Genomic DNA, 17145 nt, shown 5'->3' with positions numbered 1-17145 from the left:
CTGTTGTACATAGGGTCGCTATGAGTCGCAGGCGACTCGACAGCACATAACAACAACATGTTGTTTAGGAGGGCCCAGTCATCCTTGGAAAAGGACATCATGCTTGGAAAAGAGGGGAAGACTTAACGAGATGGATAGACATAGTGACCGTAAAGGTTGGCATTAGTGTCTAATAGATGACGAGGATGGCACAGAATAGGACCAGGGTTCAGATCCACTGTTCATAGTGTCAAGTCGACTCCACGGTACCTAATACCACCACCATAGTCCACTGAGGAGGAGTCTTAGTGTAATAGATCGTTAAGGACTGGGCTGCTAACTGGAAGATGGAGGTTCGAAAGCACCATCTTGAATATTGAGATTCAACCCGGATATACGGCTCTTCTAAAGATTTACAGCCTGGGAAACTAAATGGAGGATCACCATGAGTCGGAATCCATTTAACAGCAGTGGATTTGATTTTGCTTCGTTTCGCCGTTCAGATGTGAATAACCCAAGTGACAGAGGCCAGAGAAATGACATGAAAGATAAATGCCTCCAAGGTACAGATTAAAATACAGGATTTGGGAGAGGACAGGGGGCGGGCCCATGGTTCCCTCGCATTTCCTTTTCGATCTTGTTGCTGAGTCTCCGCCCCTTTCACCCGCGGGGACCATAGAGGCCGAGCAAGCATAAAAGACAACATTTCCCGAAGTGCTGCGCGGCGGTGACGAAGCAGGGGCCGGAAGTGGGTCGCGCGAGGTCTAAGGGCACGAGGGAAGTGGCAGACGGGGACTGGGGGGCGTGCAGGTGAGCTGAGGGGCTCGGGGTCGCCGGCATGGCTGAGGCCAGGAAGCGGCGGGAGTTACTCCCCCTGATCCACCAGCATCTTTTGCAAGCGGGGTATGTCCGTGCAGCGCGGGAAGTGAAGGAACAGAGCGGCCAGGTAAGCCTGCGAGTGTCCTGTGAGAATCCCGCGTGCAGCATCCGGAGGGTAGCGGCCCGGACCCCTCCTCAGCGACCTGACCGGGGCCTGGAGCAGAGTTCTGCTGTGTTTGGGGGCGCAGACGTGGGCAGCCTGTGTGGCTATACCTTCAACCCTTGTTGCAATTCTCGTTCTTTCTGTGCCTCAGTTTCCCCATCTATGCAGTGGGCAGGCGTTTATGTGTGATCCGGTGCTCAGAGATTATGTAGTTCGGTCCGCCTCGCGTTTCCACCCATTCCTGGGAGCGACAGTTTAAAGTTTCTTAAAGTCTCCGACCACGTGGCCCGGTACGGCCCTCTGGGACAGGAGGTAGCCACTGCTTTGAGGGGCAGGTTGTGACAAGTTCAGAGAGAGATCGCCAAGAGAAGGGACCCGTAATTTGAGCTGGAACTCAGACCTTTAGAGAGTCTGTTTACTAAACCAGACAGCTTTGGGATTAGAACTCATGGTTAAATCTTTCCACTCCATTCATTCAGCAGCTGTTAATCCGGGGCTGGAGGTGCTGGTAGAATGGTGGCCTGGGGGCGGCCCTTGGAGTGTTTAGGACTCTGTGTCCTAAACATGTTAAGCCATGGTGTGTTGCACTGCTAACCAAAAGGGCGCCCGAGTGTGTGTTCGAATCCACCAGCTGCTTAGGAAATGGCAGCAATCTGTTAAGATTTATAGCTGTGGAAACCTGATGGAGGGTCTTTGGGATTTCAAGGCAGTGCGTTTGAGTTTCTTGTGGAATTTACAACCTAGGAGAGGAGACAGACATAAATCACAGAAGCAGCTGTAAACCTACTTAATTCTAAGAAGGAATGGCTTACACAGTGTATGGCAGATTGCCTTTGTCACTAAAGATACCTGAGCCTGTTTCTCTGAAGAAATGACTGTTGATTTGAAATCAGAAGGAAGGGGATGGTTATTCTCAGCAGAAGTGCAAATGCTCAGTGGTGAAGGACTTTAAAAACCCCAGCAGAACATGGTTGCTTCATAGGTTCCTGGGGCCAGGGTATGAGGGACCTCTGCTATAACAGTCCACAGGAAACTGGGAGGTGGGAGGGTCTTGTAGTTAGTCTGTGAGGAGCCACTTTAAACTGGGACTTGAAGGGACCTAGTTAATTTTGTTATTGTTATTAATTTTATAAATATAAAAAGAATCAGTAGTCTAGCAGTGGACCACTGGACCAATAGGCAACATCATGATGCAGAAAATATTGAGACTGTCAACAACTTCATCTTTCTTGGATCTACAGTCTACAACCTTGATACCAGCAGTCAGGAGATGTGTTGCCCTGGGGAAGTCTGCAGTCAGGGACCTCTCCATATTTTTTTTTTAGTTGAAATTTTGATGAATGTTTATAAAGACTTTGGATTTCCATTCATTCATTGTTGCACATTTTCTTCCCTCCCCACCCCTCCCCATAGTTGGTTTTTCTCTTTGAAAAGTAAAAAATATACTTCCATTATTAAACAGTCTCCCCCCTAGTGACTCCCCCATGCAGCTTTCATTCTGGACTCTTGTCATGAAAATTAAACCTAATCATATATTCCTTTTAAGCCGTTTTCTCCCTTATCTGTTTCAGTGCAGTATACATTAATCCCCTCTTAAATTTCCCCCAACCCCAGTGTCAGTCCTGCTTTACAACAGTAGCACCATGCAGTATTTGTCCCTTTGTGACTGAGATATTTCACTCAGCATAATGTCCTCCAGCATCACCCATTTTGTGTAATATTTCAGCAGTTCCTTGTTTTTTCAATGCAGCATAGTATTCCATTATGTGAATATACCACAACTTCTATCCATTCGTTTGTTGATGGGCACTTGAATTGTTCCAACTCTTTGCTATTGTGAACAAAGTCGAGATAAACACGGGTGTGCATATATCTGCTTGGGTGGCAGTTATGGTCTCTTTAGGGTATATTCCCAGTGGTGGAATTCCTGGGTCAAATAGTATCTCCGTTTGCAACTTTTTGAGAAATCGCCTCACTGCCTTCCATAGTGGTTACACCATTTTACACTCTCACCAAGAGTGGATAAGGGTTCCAGTTTCTCCACAACCTCGTTAGCATTTGTTGTTTGCTGCTCTGTTGAATTTTGCTATTCTTCCTGGGGTGAGATGATATTTCATAGTTGTTTTGATTTGCATCTCTCTTAGAGCTAGGGATTTTGAACATTTCTTCATGTGTTTGTTCGCCATCTGAATGTCTTCTTGGTGAAGTGTCTGTTCATATTCTGTGCCCATTTTGCAATTAGGTTGTTTACCTTTACTCCGGATTTTTGAGGAGCAATGATGTCAGTGTGAAAACTAAGGTACATTTGATTTCACCCTTGATGTTTTTGGTCACTTGCTGTGCATCTGAGAGCTGGACAGTGACTGAAGATGGCAGAAGAAGGATTGATGCCTTTGAGCTGTCAAGTACTGGGCTGCCAAAAAGAACAAACAGATAATGTGTCTTGGGAAGGGTGCAGCCAGAGATCCTTGGAGGCAAAGATAACAAAGCTCTGTCTCACATACTGTGGGCATGTTGCTAGGAGAACCTATTCCTTGGAGAGGAACATCATGCTTGGAAAAGTGGAGGGATGGTGCAAGAGAGGAAGACTTTTAACCAGACAGATTGGCACAGTGACTGGAGCAGTTGATTCAGGATGTTGAGGATGACACTGGATATATTTCACGGTTCATATCTATTGTTCATAGTGTCTCTATGAGTCATACTTGACTCGATGGTATCTAATAACAATTCATTTGATGGCATAGTCCATAGCATGTTGTGTTGCTGTTCAAAAGGCTGTGACTGGCTCTGCAGGATAAAGATGGGCAGTGTGCTTTCCTGATTTGCAGCCTCAGCAACCCAGTAAGTCAGAAGCAGCTGGATGGGAGTGAGTTTGAATTAAGCTTTATGGTAGCATAATTGGGCTGCCGACTGAAAGGTCAGTAGTTTGAATCTCCCTGTTTTGAGGAAAAAAGATGGGCACTCACCTCCTGTAAAGATTCACAGCCTCGAAAACCTTATCCAAGTTCACTATCAGTCAAAAGATGGTGGATTTGATTTGGTTTTGGTGAATTCATCAATATCCCAAAGGTAGCCTGAAGGGATCAATGAAGAATGTGCCTAGGATGTCATATATGCTTTTCCCAGCTCTCCTTTGAGCATATGCCTCAGAAAAGTGTCCTGCTTTCATGGAACTTACATTCTAGCAAATGACAAATAAGTAGGTTAGTAGTACAGTATGTCATGTGATGATGTTGTTATGTGCTTTTGAGTCAAAACAACTTTTAGCAGAGGCTCTAAGTTACACAGGAGGAGAGGGCCTGTCTTTCTCCTATAAATCGACTGGTAGATTCAAACTGCCTGTCTTTGAATTGGCAGCAAGAAGAATTTTTAAGGAGTGTTGGAAATAGAATTATATATTGAGAAGTCAGTTTTCAGTGAAGAAAATTTCTGGGCAGAAACCTAAAGGCAATGAGAGAATGAGCTGCACAATTAGGAGAAAGCATTCCAGAGGGACCCTGGTGGGAATGGAGTCAGGAGTGGCCTGGCACATTTGAAGGACAGTGAGAAGGCCTGTGTGCTACGAAGGAAGCAGAGTAAGACTAATACTTATAATGTCTCAGTATTATGGAATGAACCTCAAGTTTGAAACCCACAAGCTCAAGATTTCCTCATCAGTTAACAGAAGAACCTTGACTAAAACCTAGGCCTTTCTCACTCCAGGGATACTCTGTTGACCACTGTTCCCTTCTCTGAGCTTTGTGCCCTCACCCCACGATGGTCATTTGGCCAACTTGAAATTCAAGGTGCTCAGCCTTTCCAGCCTCAGCTCTGAAGGCCTCAGTTCTGCCTGGTGTCCTCTATGAGCATCAAGAGGCTGGCACCATGTGGGTTCATCCTCTTCCCAGTGAACCGTAGACTGTGGTGGTGCCACAGGAATGTCTGGACTGGGATTCATCTGTGGAAATCCACCAGCCAAACCTTTGAAAGTAATTTGAAAGGTCATGGTGGGAAAAGCCTTGTCTCATGGGCCCAGGGTGGATTACACCTGAGGGCCCAGGAGCCATATAGATGCATGCTAGCTTAGAACATTCCAGCTGCAGCCTCTCAAAAGTGCCCCTCACTAACATGTCTTAAAAGCTTTTACCTGGAATCACTTGCCTTGATTCTTTAGGAAAGATTTTGGATGAAACTGGCAGGGCAAAACAGATGTTTGGGGGTGGGGGGAACCCTTCTGCACTGTCTGGGCATATCATGAGGTTGAGGAGTGTTGGGCCCAGGGAAGGCCCTCCCTGTGCTAGGGATTAATCACTTCTCTCTCTGCCTTTCTCCTTTTCTACAGAGAAGTTTCCCGACACAGCCGGTAACCCTTCTGGACATCTACACACACTGGCAACAGTAAGTCTGGTGGAAATGGGGATGGAGTAGGGACACTCCAAGCAATTGGCTTGGAATAAGGTGTTTCTCCAAGTCCACTGTGAAGGTAACCCCCAGGAAGCCAGGTCATCTGGATGAGTATTTCTGGGCAAGCGTCTGGATTTGGGGGGGACTTTGAGACCTATAGTCTCTAAAGGGCACAAACTTTGCAACAGTTTGTCATTCATTTGATCAGCATTTGTGGACCACTCACTGAATGCCAGGCCCCATTCAAGTATTAGAGCACTCTGGTGAGTGAGACAAACGTGGTTCCTTCTTTCCTAGACTTGGCATTCTAGCTGGGGAGGTAGACAGGTCAGAGAATGAAGTGTAAAATTACAGTGGTTACAAGGATTACACAAGCCCCTCGTGGGATAGTGTTGACCTGCTAGCTGAAAGGGCAGTGGTTTGAATTTGCCAGCAGCTATGAGGGTTAAAGATGGGCAGTCTTCTCTCATAAAGACTTACCACCTCAGAAACCCAGTGGAAAGGCATCAACTCCATCATGAGTTGTAAAAGGAAGTTGTGTAACTTCGAGTCAGAACTAACCCAAAGCTGACCCTCTAGTCAGTTTTCAGAGGCAGTAAATTGCACAGGAGATTGCCTATCTTTCTCCCTAGAAGCAACTGATGGGTTTGAACCGTATACCTTTGCATTGGCAGCTCAGTTCCTTACAGTTGAGCCATTGGAGCTCTCTACAAAAGGAAGTTATATGGTGCCAAGACCCCATACATGGGTCAGCCTGGACTTGTTCGGGGGCTTAGATGTTTCTCCAGAGTGAACTTTGATTTGAAAGCTGAAGGAAGTAAAGGAGTGGACTAGACAGTAGATGTGGAGAGGTGAGGGGTGTTGCGCCTTGCAGTGAAAACTGGTGCCAGTGCCTGGAGGCAGCAGCACCTCATGCTCAGGGGCCATCCCTGATAAGGGAAGTCTTTACCTTAAGGGTAATGGGGAGGGAGGAGTGTCATCAGATCAGCACTCTGTCTGCAGCAGGGTGAGACTGTTTGGGTGGAGGCAGAAGGAGCTTTGATGATACCAGATAGGAGCTGTAGGGTTTGTGACAAGGATAACAGAGGATGAGGAGTGAATCCAAGCAGTGTGAAGAGGTGACCTCAGGATCTGTGGATGGGTTAGACGAGATGTCAAGTCCACTCATCGCAGTCTGGCTTGTGCACCAGCATGAAAGAGACTGTGCCTGCAGCTGAAAGGGAACCATATTTGGAGGAAATATTTCAAAGATATGTTGAGTTGACTTACATAAATCTTTTTAGGGAAGAGGGGATAATCCAAGGGTATAGCAATAAAGAATTGGTTAAGAATGAAAGAGGGGATACTGTTCTCTTCCTCCAGCTGACTGGGGAAAGGAAAGGCCTATAGTCATGCCTTATAAGGGATGGAAGAGATTATTAAACTTTCTGAACAAGAGGAGACAGGCAAGCAAGAGAGATGAAGGGCCCACTGCCTGTCTGTCCTGGAGGACCAAGGGAGTGGTGCACTCTGGTGCCCTCACAGGCAGAAGTGGCACTCTGTATACCTGCTGTGGGAAGGCATATTTCAGCTTCTAACTATGATCACTTGATCATAACAACAGTCCATAGATGAGGTGGGTTACAGTGGGAGTGGTGAGTCCTTGCCATCAGAAATGTGTAGGCAAAGCTAATTACCTGTGGGAGGGGTTGCAACATCTAATGAAGCGCTAAAAATACCCTCAGTGATAAGGAGCTGTGCTGCCAACCCAAAAACTCACTGTTTAAATCCACCAGCTGCCCCGCAGAAGAAAGATAGGCGTTCTCCTCTTGTGCAGTTTACATCCTCTGAAAATCTGCTTGGAGGGTCAATTATGAGTTAGTTTCAACTCAAGAAACACAAAAAAAACAATGCCAGTTTGAAGATTCTGAGTTCTCCTTTGCTGTCAGGTCAAGCTCAAAGCATCAGGCACTTCCTCACCCTCACTTTCGGGATCCCACTCACAGCACTTCCTTCCTCAGAAAGATGCTTCAGCGTGCTGCACCCCACACTCTCCCCCACCATTAGCCTTTTCTAAGGTGCAAGATCACTATGTGGGACAAGAACCCATACCCACCAAACACAGCCTCCCCTGTGATTTCTGGCACATTCTGAGCCCCAGGAACTACCTTCTTGACCTCCCTGAATCATCCACATTTGCACAATGACATATAAGAGTTACTACATTGTGGGGATTAAGTAGTCTATATGGTGTTTGTCAAGTCTAGTCCTGACAAGTGGCCTTCCAGGGAACAAGGGACCCAAACTGTGGAAGGGCAGTTTCTAGTTAGAAATGATGAGGCTGGAAACTTTGGGGGACTCGGTGATTCAAGAGCGTATTTCACTGAAGCCCTATGTTTATCTTGCCTCAACTAAGCACTGAGGACAGCAAAGCTTCTCTCTAGAAAAGGCTCCTGCCAGCCCTTGTGCTCTCCCTGAGCCTTACTGTGCAGTGAGAGCCTCCAGCAGGAAGTAACTAGCAGTCCTCTGAAGATGAAACAGGGTTCCGGCTGAGGGGCTAACCTGGGGGAAGTGTGATTTGGGAGGGAACACGCTGCTCTCTGTTAGCTTTTTTGCCACCCGAAACCTATGAGAGCTGGAACACAGCACGACTGCCTCATTTTCTGGGTCTTACACGTTTTCTACCTTTAAGAGTGTACAATCTCAACACTTTTCCTCTCTCCCTCCTCTTAGTGGAAAAATAATTGAGTTTTCATTCTCTGAGAAAGTTCCACCTAACACAGATTCCAGCTTTTGAAGGTTTTGCTGTCTGTATTATGTAACATGATCAACCATTCATGATTATTTTGAAGACTTGGAGAAGATTTTTAAATGCTTAATGAAATGAGTGAAAATGCAGAATGCAAAATTGTACCTACACTGTTGTCATTGCTATTCGAGCGCTCCCTGTGCTCGTTTCCTCTGGGGTGGGAGGATGTGGGAAGGTCTTCCTTTTCAAACCCCCTGGAGTAGTTATGTCACCCAGTTGGTACAGCCAGCCACCCTTGTCTCACAGAACCTCGGAGGTCGGCCAGAAGCGGAAGGCAGAGGATGATGCCGCGCTTGAGGCCAAGAGGAACCGCGTGTCAGACCCCATTAGCACCTCTGAGAGCTCAGAAGAGGAGGAGGAGGAAGCAGAAGCTGAGCCCGCCAATGCCAGGAAGAGTAAGAGCCGTGTGTGCTGGTGGTGGTGGTGGAGGGGCCTGGGCCTGCCAGGGAGGCCATAATTGTTGGTGTTTATAGGGACCCTAGGACCTTATGCTTTCGGGAATGTTCTGTGGTATGAGGGTTGCATATTCCAAGAGTAAGTCACTTCCAACTTCTTGAGTGAGCCAGAAAAAAAAAACGGGATTTTTTAGGGGAAAGTGGAAAAGGCCCTGCATTGTATCATTTATCCCATCGTGCATTTGTGTACCAGTCATCATGCTAGGGCTGGGGAGTTAGGATTAAGGGTTGGGTTTAGGGGAGGCCATGGTGCAGTAGTGATAGGCCCTCACAGCTGCCTTTTGACCCTCCTTGGGTCCCAAGAGCTGTGTTTTAACAAGTTCCTATTTGCAGAAAGGGGTTAAAAGTGGGGAAAAAATTTATATTTTCTAAAGCACTTACTGCTGGAGAGAGATCAGGGGGATGGCTGGTGGGCACCTCTTCTCTGTGGGCTGCTCTGAGAATTGCTGATCTGCTTTGGTGTTTGGACGTGGGTAATTTCTCAGTAGGGCTGCTCTACCTGTGAAAGCCTTTACAGCCCCTTTTCCCACATCTACTTAGATTCCTGTGGGTCCTTGTGCTTCACCCAGGAGCACTCATTAATGCTTGAGTTGGTCTCTTCTCTACACTGTGTTCTTATTTTTGTTTATAATGAAGAAATTTTCTTAATTTTAAAATATACTTTTGTATTATAAGAGAGTATAGCAGTTCTTGGAGTCCTTAGATACTGCAGATCAAAAGGTTGGTGGTTTGAATCCACCCAGGAGTACTTTAGAAGAAAAACCCAGGAGTCTGCTTTCCAGCTGGGCACGCTGTGGAGCCCTGTGCTAGTCTGATCCATGAAGCTGCCATGAGTCGAAATCGACTCACAGCCGTTGGTAATAGAATTCATTTTAGAATATTTTTAAAATGCTTTTTTAAAAGGCCAGGGGGAAAAATTACCCATGTTCTTGCCACCTACAATTTGGCATATTATTCTTCCAGTTATTTTCCTGAGCATGTTTTTAAGTACATTTAAGATTGTACTGGATATACATTTCCTTGCTTAATACTTTTAAAATACACAAATGCAGTACAAGGATAGAAACTTGGAATGTTAACAGAGCACAGAGAATAAAAATTGGCATTTTTCTTTTCTTCTACCCTATTTTCCTTTTACTGCCTAAATGTATCTCCTAGTGGAGAACCTTTGCTTTTACATCTGTCTACCCGGCCAGACATGCATGTTTTGTACAAAAGTTATAAAATTATATACTGACCAGCTATTTGACATTAGGACTTTCTTAAACCTGTGATAATGGTATTGTGACAGTTTTTCTGTTCAACTATTTATACACATTTTGTTTTTAATATTGATAGTTTGGGTTTGGGCTTTTTGTTTGGGGTTTTTTTAAGGAGTCTTTATTGAGGGAAAACTGAAATATTTGTGGGCAATGTTAAATGATGTCTGGCCTTTTTCTTTGAAATATTATGTATTAAAGAGAGAGAGATGGATGAGAGGATAGATGGAATAAGATTGATTATACCTTGGTAAGGGAGCTCTGGTGGCCTAGTGATTAGGAGCTGCACTGCCAACCTAAGGACATGCTGTTCAAATCCACCAGCTGCTCCATGGGAAAATAATGGGCAGTCTCCTCCCTTGCAGTTAACTGTCTCTGAAAACCCCCTGGAGGGTTAGCTATGGGTCGGTTCCAACTCGGTGGTACATAACATACATTGATAATGGGTGAAGTCAGAGGATTCGGTATTCTTTCTCTGTCCTTATGATTGTATCTTAAATTTCCCTAATTAAAAAAGAGAGATGATGTTAAATACTAGGAAAATAATAGGATCATGACATATCAGCACCATCCTTATTCATCAGCATATCTTGGAAAGCTTTCCTTAAGACCTTAAAAGGACAATAACCTTTTGTAAAAGTACCATGAATATGTGTCTTAACTTCTCATGAGGACCAGGTCTGGTAGTCCAGCTACCACCTCTCCACCAAGGACCTGATTCAGTTCTTAGCAGCATTCTAAACCTGGGGCTGACTGCCCCGTCATTGCTCCTGGCTTTCTGCGTGACTTTAGAGGCTGTGGTATAGTTGTTCTGTGCCATTAAGTTAGAACCAACCTGTAGCTGGCCCTCCAGTGTGTTCTCCAAGGTAGTAAATCATATGAGAAGAAATTGCTCATCCTTCTCCCATGGAGCTGACGGTAGCCTTCTTAAATACAAGGCCAAATCCCATGTGCCTTTGGGATTGCAGTGTAGTTTCTTACCAGTAGGCTACCAGAGCTTATGGTATGGGAGTCTGTGTGAAAAGTACCCATGGAGTTGTGGTGCTTTCATGGTAATAAAAACAGGATCTTAGGGGAGCTCTGGTGGCCTAGTGGCAAGAAGCTGCAACTACAATCCCAGAGGTGCACAGTTCGAATCCACCAGATGCTCTGACGGGGAAGGAGGGGCAATCTCCTCCTGTACCAGTCAGATCCGATTTGACGGTACACACACACAAAAATAGTAAAATAAAATTTAAAACAAAAAAACAGGATCTTGAGCCAGTCATTTTCCTCTTGAGGCCTCCATACTTCTTAGGAAAGAAAATTGGGGACCCAGTGAGGATTTAAGTGTGTGACATTCATCTTGCCACTCTCATCCTCCTGGACAGTGCAGCTAAATGCATCATGGAGCATCATGGAACTATCCTGGAGGTCTGGGCTTCGCCTTTGACCTTCATCCTAGCAACGAGATGCCAGGCCTTTCTTACAAAGGACATAAGGATGGACTCAAACTTCTAACCTTTCATTCTTTAATTTAGCATCCAAGCATGTTAATTATTTATACCAAACTTAAACTGTTAGATGAGACGAAATCAGTTGTCTGTTATGAAAAATGCTTACCTGGATCATCCAATGGGTGTTTGTGTCTTGCAGCAGCCCCAAGACTAGAGTCCACCAACTCCTCAGTCATCAGGACAGATGTGCCATCGAGCGTGAAAGAGCACGCCAAGGTGAGTGTCTCCCAAGCTATTGTGTGGGAGGTGGGGAGCCTCCTCTGCCTAAGAAGGGTAGGGTTATAAATGGTCTCCCGTCCTGGATTCAAATGTCAGTCAACGTGGTACCAGTTCTGTGATCTTGGGCAAAGCCTTTTGCTTCTCTGGACTCATTTTCTTTTGTATAAGATAGAGGTACTGCCTGCCACAATGGGCCACTGGCATAATAAGAACAGTCAAACTGGTTGCTGTCAAGTCTGTTACAACTCATAACAACTCTCTAGAATGTCATGGAACCATTTTCTGGGGTTTGCAGGCTGTAATCTTTGCAGGAGCCGGCTGCCACATCTTTCTTCTTAAGAGTACTTGAGGGGTCCAAACTGCCAGCGTTTTGATCAACAGCCTTAGAGTATAAAATTATTGTTGTTAAGTGTCGTTTAGTGACCCTGTGAATGAAAGTTTTGTACACAAAACTTTCATCTTTTCTCCAAGTTCACAGAGTTTCTGGAGGCAAGCTTTTTTTGGAAGTAGATGCCACTCCTGCTTCCAAACCTGTTTTTATCTGGGAGATCTACAAAAACCAGGCCAAAGGGCTGTAGGCCCAAGGGCCCAAAAGCCTTCTTAAATACAAGGCCAAATCCGATCAGCTCACACCCTAATGCGAGCAAGAGCCACACCCTAATCTCAACCCCAAACCAGAAAACATGCCTTTGCAGAATCTAGCCATTCTGTTCATCTTCCCAGTCAGAAAATTGCCCCAGACTGGCATTCAAAAGCCTCTTTAATACAAGGCCAAATCCGGTCAGCTCACACCCTCATGTGAGCAAGAGCCACACACTAGTCTCAACCTCAAACCAGAAAACACACCTTTGCAGAATCTGGCTGTTCCACTCATCTTCCAACCTGGAAATAGCCCCAGACTGGCAGCCAAAAGTCTTTTTAAATACAAGACCAAATCCAATCATAAAATAGTCGGTAAGAAAAAATGATAAAATCATGAGCAAACTGTCACATACCACTTAGCAAGTGGTTCCTGTGTCCTGAGAGCTGTAATTCCATTCAATCAGCACCTCTCTGAGTCAAAGGATAATTTTCAGTGTCGCTTTAAAGATCAGGAAAGAGATTGAGGGAGGCTGAGCAAATGGCCTCAGGTGTGCATCGATGGGCAGGCGTAGAGTGGGTTTCCAAGCTGGGCTGTACCCACTGTGCCAGGTTCAAATGTATGTCGCTCTTGTTCTCTGTAGGCAGACGCCAAGAAAGCCAGCAAGATGGTGAACTCCACATCACACCCTCCCTTAGGGAAGGCAGTGGCCCTCCTCTCTGGGAAGACCCCCAAGAAGTCATCAGTGCCTTTGGCAAATACTACGTTGGTCTCAGAAACTGAGGAGGAGGGAAGTGTCTCAACCAAGCCTGGTAAGAAGGCCCTGCCTCTGTGAGCTAGGGGTTTGGGCTTCAGCCATGTCATGTTTTGGTAAGCTCTGGGGGATTATGGAAAGAGGGTTGCCTAGGAGAAAGAGGGCTACCTCAGGCTTTGCCGAGGGAGCTTGAGTTGCTTGGGTGGTTGATTGGAGTGTTTGTTTGGTCATCTTTAGGTAGGTTCAGGAGCCACTGTGCAAGCTTACAGTCTGAACTAAGAAGTTTGGCCTTACCTGTCTCATGGAGCACAGTGGTGGGCGGAGGTTTCATAAGCCAACAGGTGCAGGTGTACATATGTTGGGATACTAGGGCCTGGAAGCTGTTGGGAAGAGCATGGTCATCTTTGTGCCCACTTAAAGGACCAGCAGGTCTACGGCTCTCTTTTCATGAGCAGTGAACATCTGGTTTTGATTAGCAGCTGGGGAGGGGCAGGCACGTATGGAAATTGTGACTCTCAGCCCCCTCCTTGTTCATGCCTCAGGGGCGGTGGACCAAGCTGAAAGCTCCAGCGAGGATTCCTCCAGCTCAAGCGACGAGACAGATGTGGAGGTAATTGCCACTCATCCTCAGGAATAGTCCTGTTCAAAACTCTGGTCCTCTAGGATTATGGCTGGACTTTCTGAGACCTATTGAACTATATTCACTCAGCTGTTTGGGGGTAACTGGAAGCTGAAATGCCTGAGGATTGGGTAGGGGTAGGACAGGAACAGGCGCGGAACTTGAGAAGATTCTCGGTTATGAGAGAGAGACGCTGCCTGAAAAACTAGGGAAGACATCCTGTGAGGGGGCCATGGAGCTGGTGATGAGAGCACACTGGGATTCACCAGGAAGAGGCGGGGGAAAGGCATTCCATGCAGGAACTATACAAGGGATGTCCCAAGGTAGGAGTGGCTGTCATCTGTGGATCTGGGTGCACTACGGAAAGCAAGGCCTAGGCACGTGGTCAGACTTGAGCTAGAGTTATGTTGGTAGATGGCCTTGTCTCTCCCCGATCTATGACCCGGGAGACATACCCAGATCCTTCACCCTGGCTCTGCCAAAGAGAAGAAGGCTGCTCCTGCTCCTGAGAAACCAGTAGCCAAACACACAACTCAGTGGGCCAGAGGCCCATGCAGAGTTCCAACAGTGAGAAGGAATATGAACTTGAGGAAACCCAGGGTCAGGGGAAGGTAACTGGTGGTGTGGTAGAGCTAAGGAATGCCTCATAAATGCAAGAATACTCAAAATCTAAGCATTTAAAGGGATCACTTAAGGCTATCTAGAAGTAGGCTAAGAGACATGGCATTTGCCTGAGGTAACTCAGCAAGCCAGTAGTTGTGGATTCTGGCTCTTAGTCTTATGTCCCATAGCTGCCTGTCACCCAACTGTAATACTTAAGGAACAGGCAGGGATAAGCTGTCCTGGCTAAGAGAAGCCACCACTCTGCTCTTACCCTGCGAATGCCAGGTAGGGGGAGAACTCAGGGTCAAGAATTCTGTTCCCAACACCAGACAAGCATGGATGCAAACCTGACTCTGCCATTTACCTTTGCTCTTGAGTGACTTAACCCCTGTGAGCTTCTTGTCATTTTCTGGCAAATGGATATAAAGATCTTATTTGTCTCAACTGTTTGAAAGTTAAATGACATTGGAAAACCTGTGAAGTACCCTATACACTAAAAGGTAAAGCTTATGTAATTCACCCCGTGCTCCTGTCCTCTTTATTTCAGGTGAAAACCCATCCTGCCAAAACCTCTTCAGTCTCACCCAAGGAGGCCCCAGGGAAAAGGGCAACCCCAACCCCAGGCAAAGCGGGGGGCGTGACAGCCCAAGTCAGAGGAGGCACCTTCACCCCAGATAACAGGACCACAAAGCCTGAAGAGTCAGAGAGCAGCGAGGAGGAGTCTGAGAGTGAGGAGGAAGCCTCTACAAAGACCCTGAGCCAGGTGAGGCTGGGGAGGGCTCACCGGGGGGGTGCTTATGTCACGAGCACCTCCTGCCGGAGAACAACACTCAGCCTAGAGTTTTTGTTTCCCAACCAAGAGTAACCAGCCAGGCCCAGCTCTGCTTAGCTTCTGAAATTGGCCATGTTCAGGGTGGTGTGTCACAGACAGCATGGAGTTTTGAAAGGGAGAAGAGAGATGAGAAGCTAGATTACCAGAATTAGCTTGTTTCAACCACTTGTGGAAATTTCCTCTTATCTAAGAAGGACCCTAAAATGATGACTGCATCCAACTGTTAGTACCAGTGTCAGTTGCTTCAGTTTTCCTGTCTGCAAAATGGGCTGGTGACCTTGCTTCCGCTAGCCTTGTTTTGAAGGGGATTTAGCAGTTGTTTTAGTTATCAGGTTCTCTGACTTTAGAAGAAAAGCAGACCTGGAGGAGGTACCAAATCCAGTTACCTTATCAGCTGGGACTCCCTGTGCCTCCTGGCTGCATGCAGCCCCAAAAGCTCTGGGAGCGTCAGACAGGAAGGCCAGAGGGACTAGAAGACTGTTGGAGCTAGAGAGCAGAGAGGAGGAAGAGTGGGGCTGCAGTGGTTGAAAGACAGCCTTGCATTGACCCAGGTGGGGCTGCACTAGGTACGGTTGCCAAGCTTTGCCCAGCCTGGAGCAGAGGAAATGCAATAAATAGAAAAATAAGATGTACTTTGTTAAATATCAGTTATGTTAAAGAGAGAAATAGGCCAAGAAGGGACATAGAGATAACAATTTAAAATAGTAGTCAGAGGCCTTACTAAGAAGGAGGCATTTAAATAAAGACCTGAAGAAAACGAGGAGGGAACCATATGGATGTTTGGAGGCAGGTCATTCCAGGCAGAAAGAATAGGAAGAGCATGCAAGCAAGTGGGCAGCTGCTCCTCAACTCAGGTCAGTGTTGCTGTTCCCAAGGGCTGCCCAGTGTTTTCCAGGAGCCAAAATGAGAGCTTTTATGTAAAATCTACTTTCCATATCAGTTCACAAAAAAAAAAGGGAGATGCAAGCTAAACACAGCCTGTTTGGAACAGTCTGCACCCTCTGCACAGGAAGATTCTAAGAAGGGAAAGGATCAGCGCCGCTGATATTCTAGGGTAGCCAGCCCAGAGATGGGGGGCTGTGGCCCTCCTGGGGAAGACAGGGCCTGGAGTTTCCCGCCAAGACCCCTGGCAAGAAGCAGAGCCTGAGGACTGGGAACAGCAGGGAGTCAGAGGGTTAGTGAGGAGGGCCAGGTCCTGGAGCTAAGGACCAGCTGCCAGGGTCTTCCTGCCCTTTATGTGCAGAAAGCCCAGTGAGGGCCTCACTCTGTCCCTGTGTCCCATCCGGGCTCCTCCAGTTCCTATCTCAGAGCATTTGCACTCTCCCCCACCCTTCCCCTCTAAGCTCAGCTGTGCCATGGGAGCCAGTGCTGAGCTCCAGCAGGAGGCTGGCCTGGTGATAGTGCCTGTGCTTACAGGGCTCCCAGCTGTGGGGGGAGGTGACTGTAAGAACCCTGTGCCAGGCTTGAGGGGACCAGCAGGGAAAGGAAAGAAAGAAAGAAAAAATAAGAAGTGTATGTACCAAGACCAAGGAGATGAGGAGACAGCAGCTGGAGGAAATCAGGGCAGGAACGGGAGTGTGAAAGCCCTACGGGTGAAAGCATGAAGCTGGTTGGTTTGAGGAACTAGAAAGAGGTCATTTGGCTGGAACACTGGTCAAGATAGAAGATGAGGCCAGAGAGGAAAGCAGCGGGGGGTTTTGTGAAGGCATTGCCAAAGGGCAAAGAACAAAGTGCCATTTCTTTTTCTAGGTAAAGGCCTTGGGGAAAACTTCCCAGGTGCAAGCTGTCTCGGCTCCTGTCAAGGGGTCCCCTGGGAAAGACACTGCCACAGCATCTCCTATAAAGCCTGGGGCTGCCCAGGCCAAGGCAGGGAGGCCAGACCCAGACTCAGAGAGCAGCAGCGAGGAAGAGTCAGACAGTGAGGAGGAGAAACCCGCAGCCATGACCCCACTTCAGGTGAGGCCTGGGGGTGGGCCCCTTGCAGCCAGAAGACCTGCTAAGAACTTGTTCTCCCACCCAAAGACTACAGCCCCTAACCCTCATCTTTCTGTACAACTTCCTCACTGGTCTCATCTCCATCTGCACACATCCACCCTTTAATAATTCTCTCCCTCTCCAGGCAAAATCCTCTGCAAAAGCCCCCCAAGTCAGAACTGCCTTGGCTCCTGCCAAGGGATCCCCTCTCAAAGGGCC

General features: G+C 47.0%; 1 protein-coding gene across 1 annotated transcript in view; it reads left to right on the top strand.

The window, feature by feature from the left end:
* The first annotated feature begins 817 nt into the window (after nucleotides 1–817).
* The window catches only part of TCOF1 (Treacher Collins-Franceschetti syndrome 1), a 46662-nt gene continuing 30334 nt past the window's right edge, over nucleotides 818–17145 (top strand). Inside the window, exons 1-9 of the mRNA XM_006893748.1 lie at nucleotides 818–925; nucleotides 5286–5341; nucleotides 8382–8530; nucleotides 11488–11561; nucleotides 12788–12956; nucleotides 13441–13508; nucleotides 14668–14883; nucleotides 16702–16908; nucleotides 17072–17142. Coding sequence (XP_006893810.1) covers nucleotides 818–925; nucleotides 5286–5341; nucleotides 8382–8530; nucleotides 11488–11561; nucleotides 12788–12956; nucleotides 13441–13508; nucleotides 14668–14883; nucleotides 16702–16908; nucleotides 17072–17142 — 1118 coding nt within the window. The remainder of the gene's footprint in view (nucleotides 926–5285; nucleotides 5342–8381; nucleotides 8531–11487; nucleotides 11562–12787; nucleotides 12957–13440; nucleotides 13509–14667; nucleotides 14884–16701; nucleotides 16909–17071; nucleotides 17143–17145) is intronic.

The sequence above is a fragment of the Elephantulus edwardii genome, unplaced genomic scaffold (genome assembly GCF_000299155.1).
Source record: "Elephantulus edwardii isolate Elephantulus edwardi_28Jun2011 unplaced genomic scaffold, EleEdw1.0 scaffold00130, whole genome shotgun sequence".
NCBI lineage: Eukaryota > Metazoa > Chordata > Mammalia > Macroscelidea > Macroscelididae > Elephantulus > Elephantulus edwardii.
This window is presented reverse-complemented; position numbering and strand designations above follow the sequence as displayed.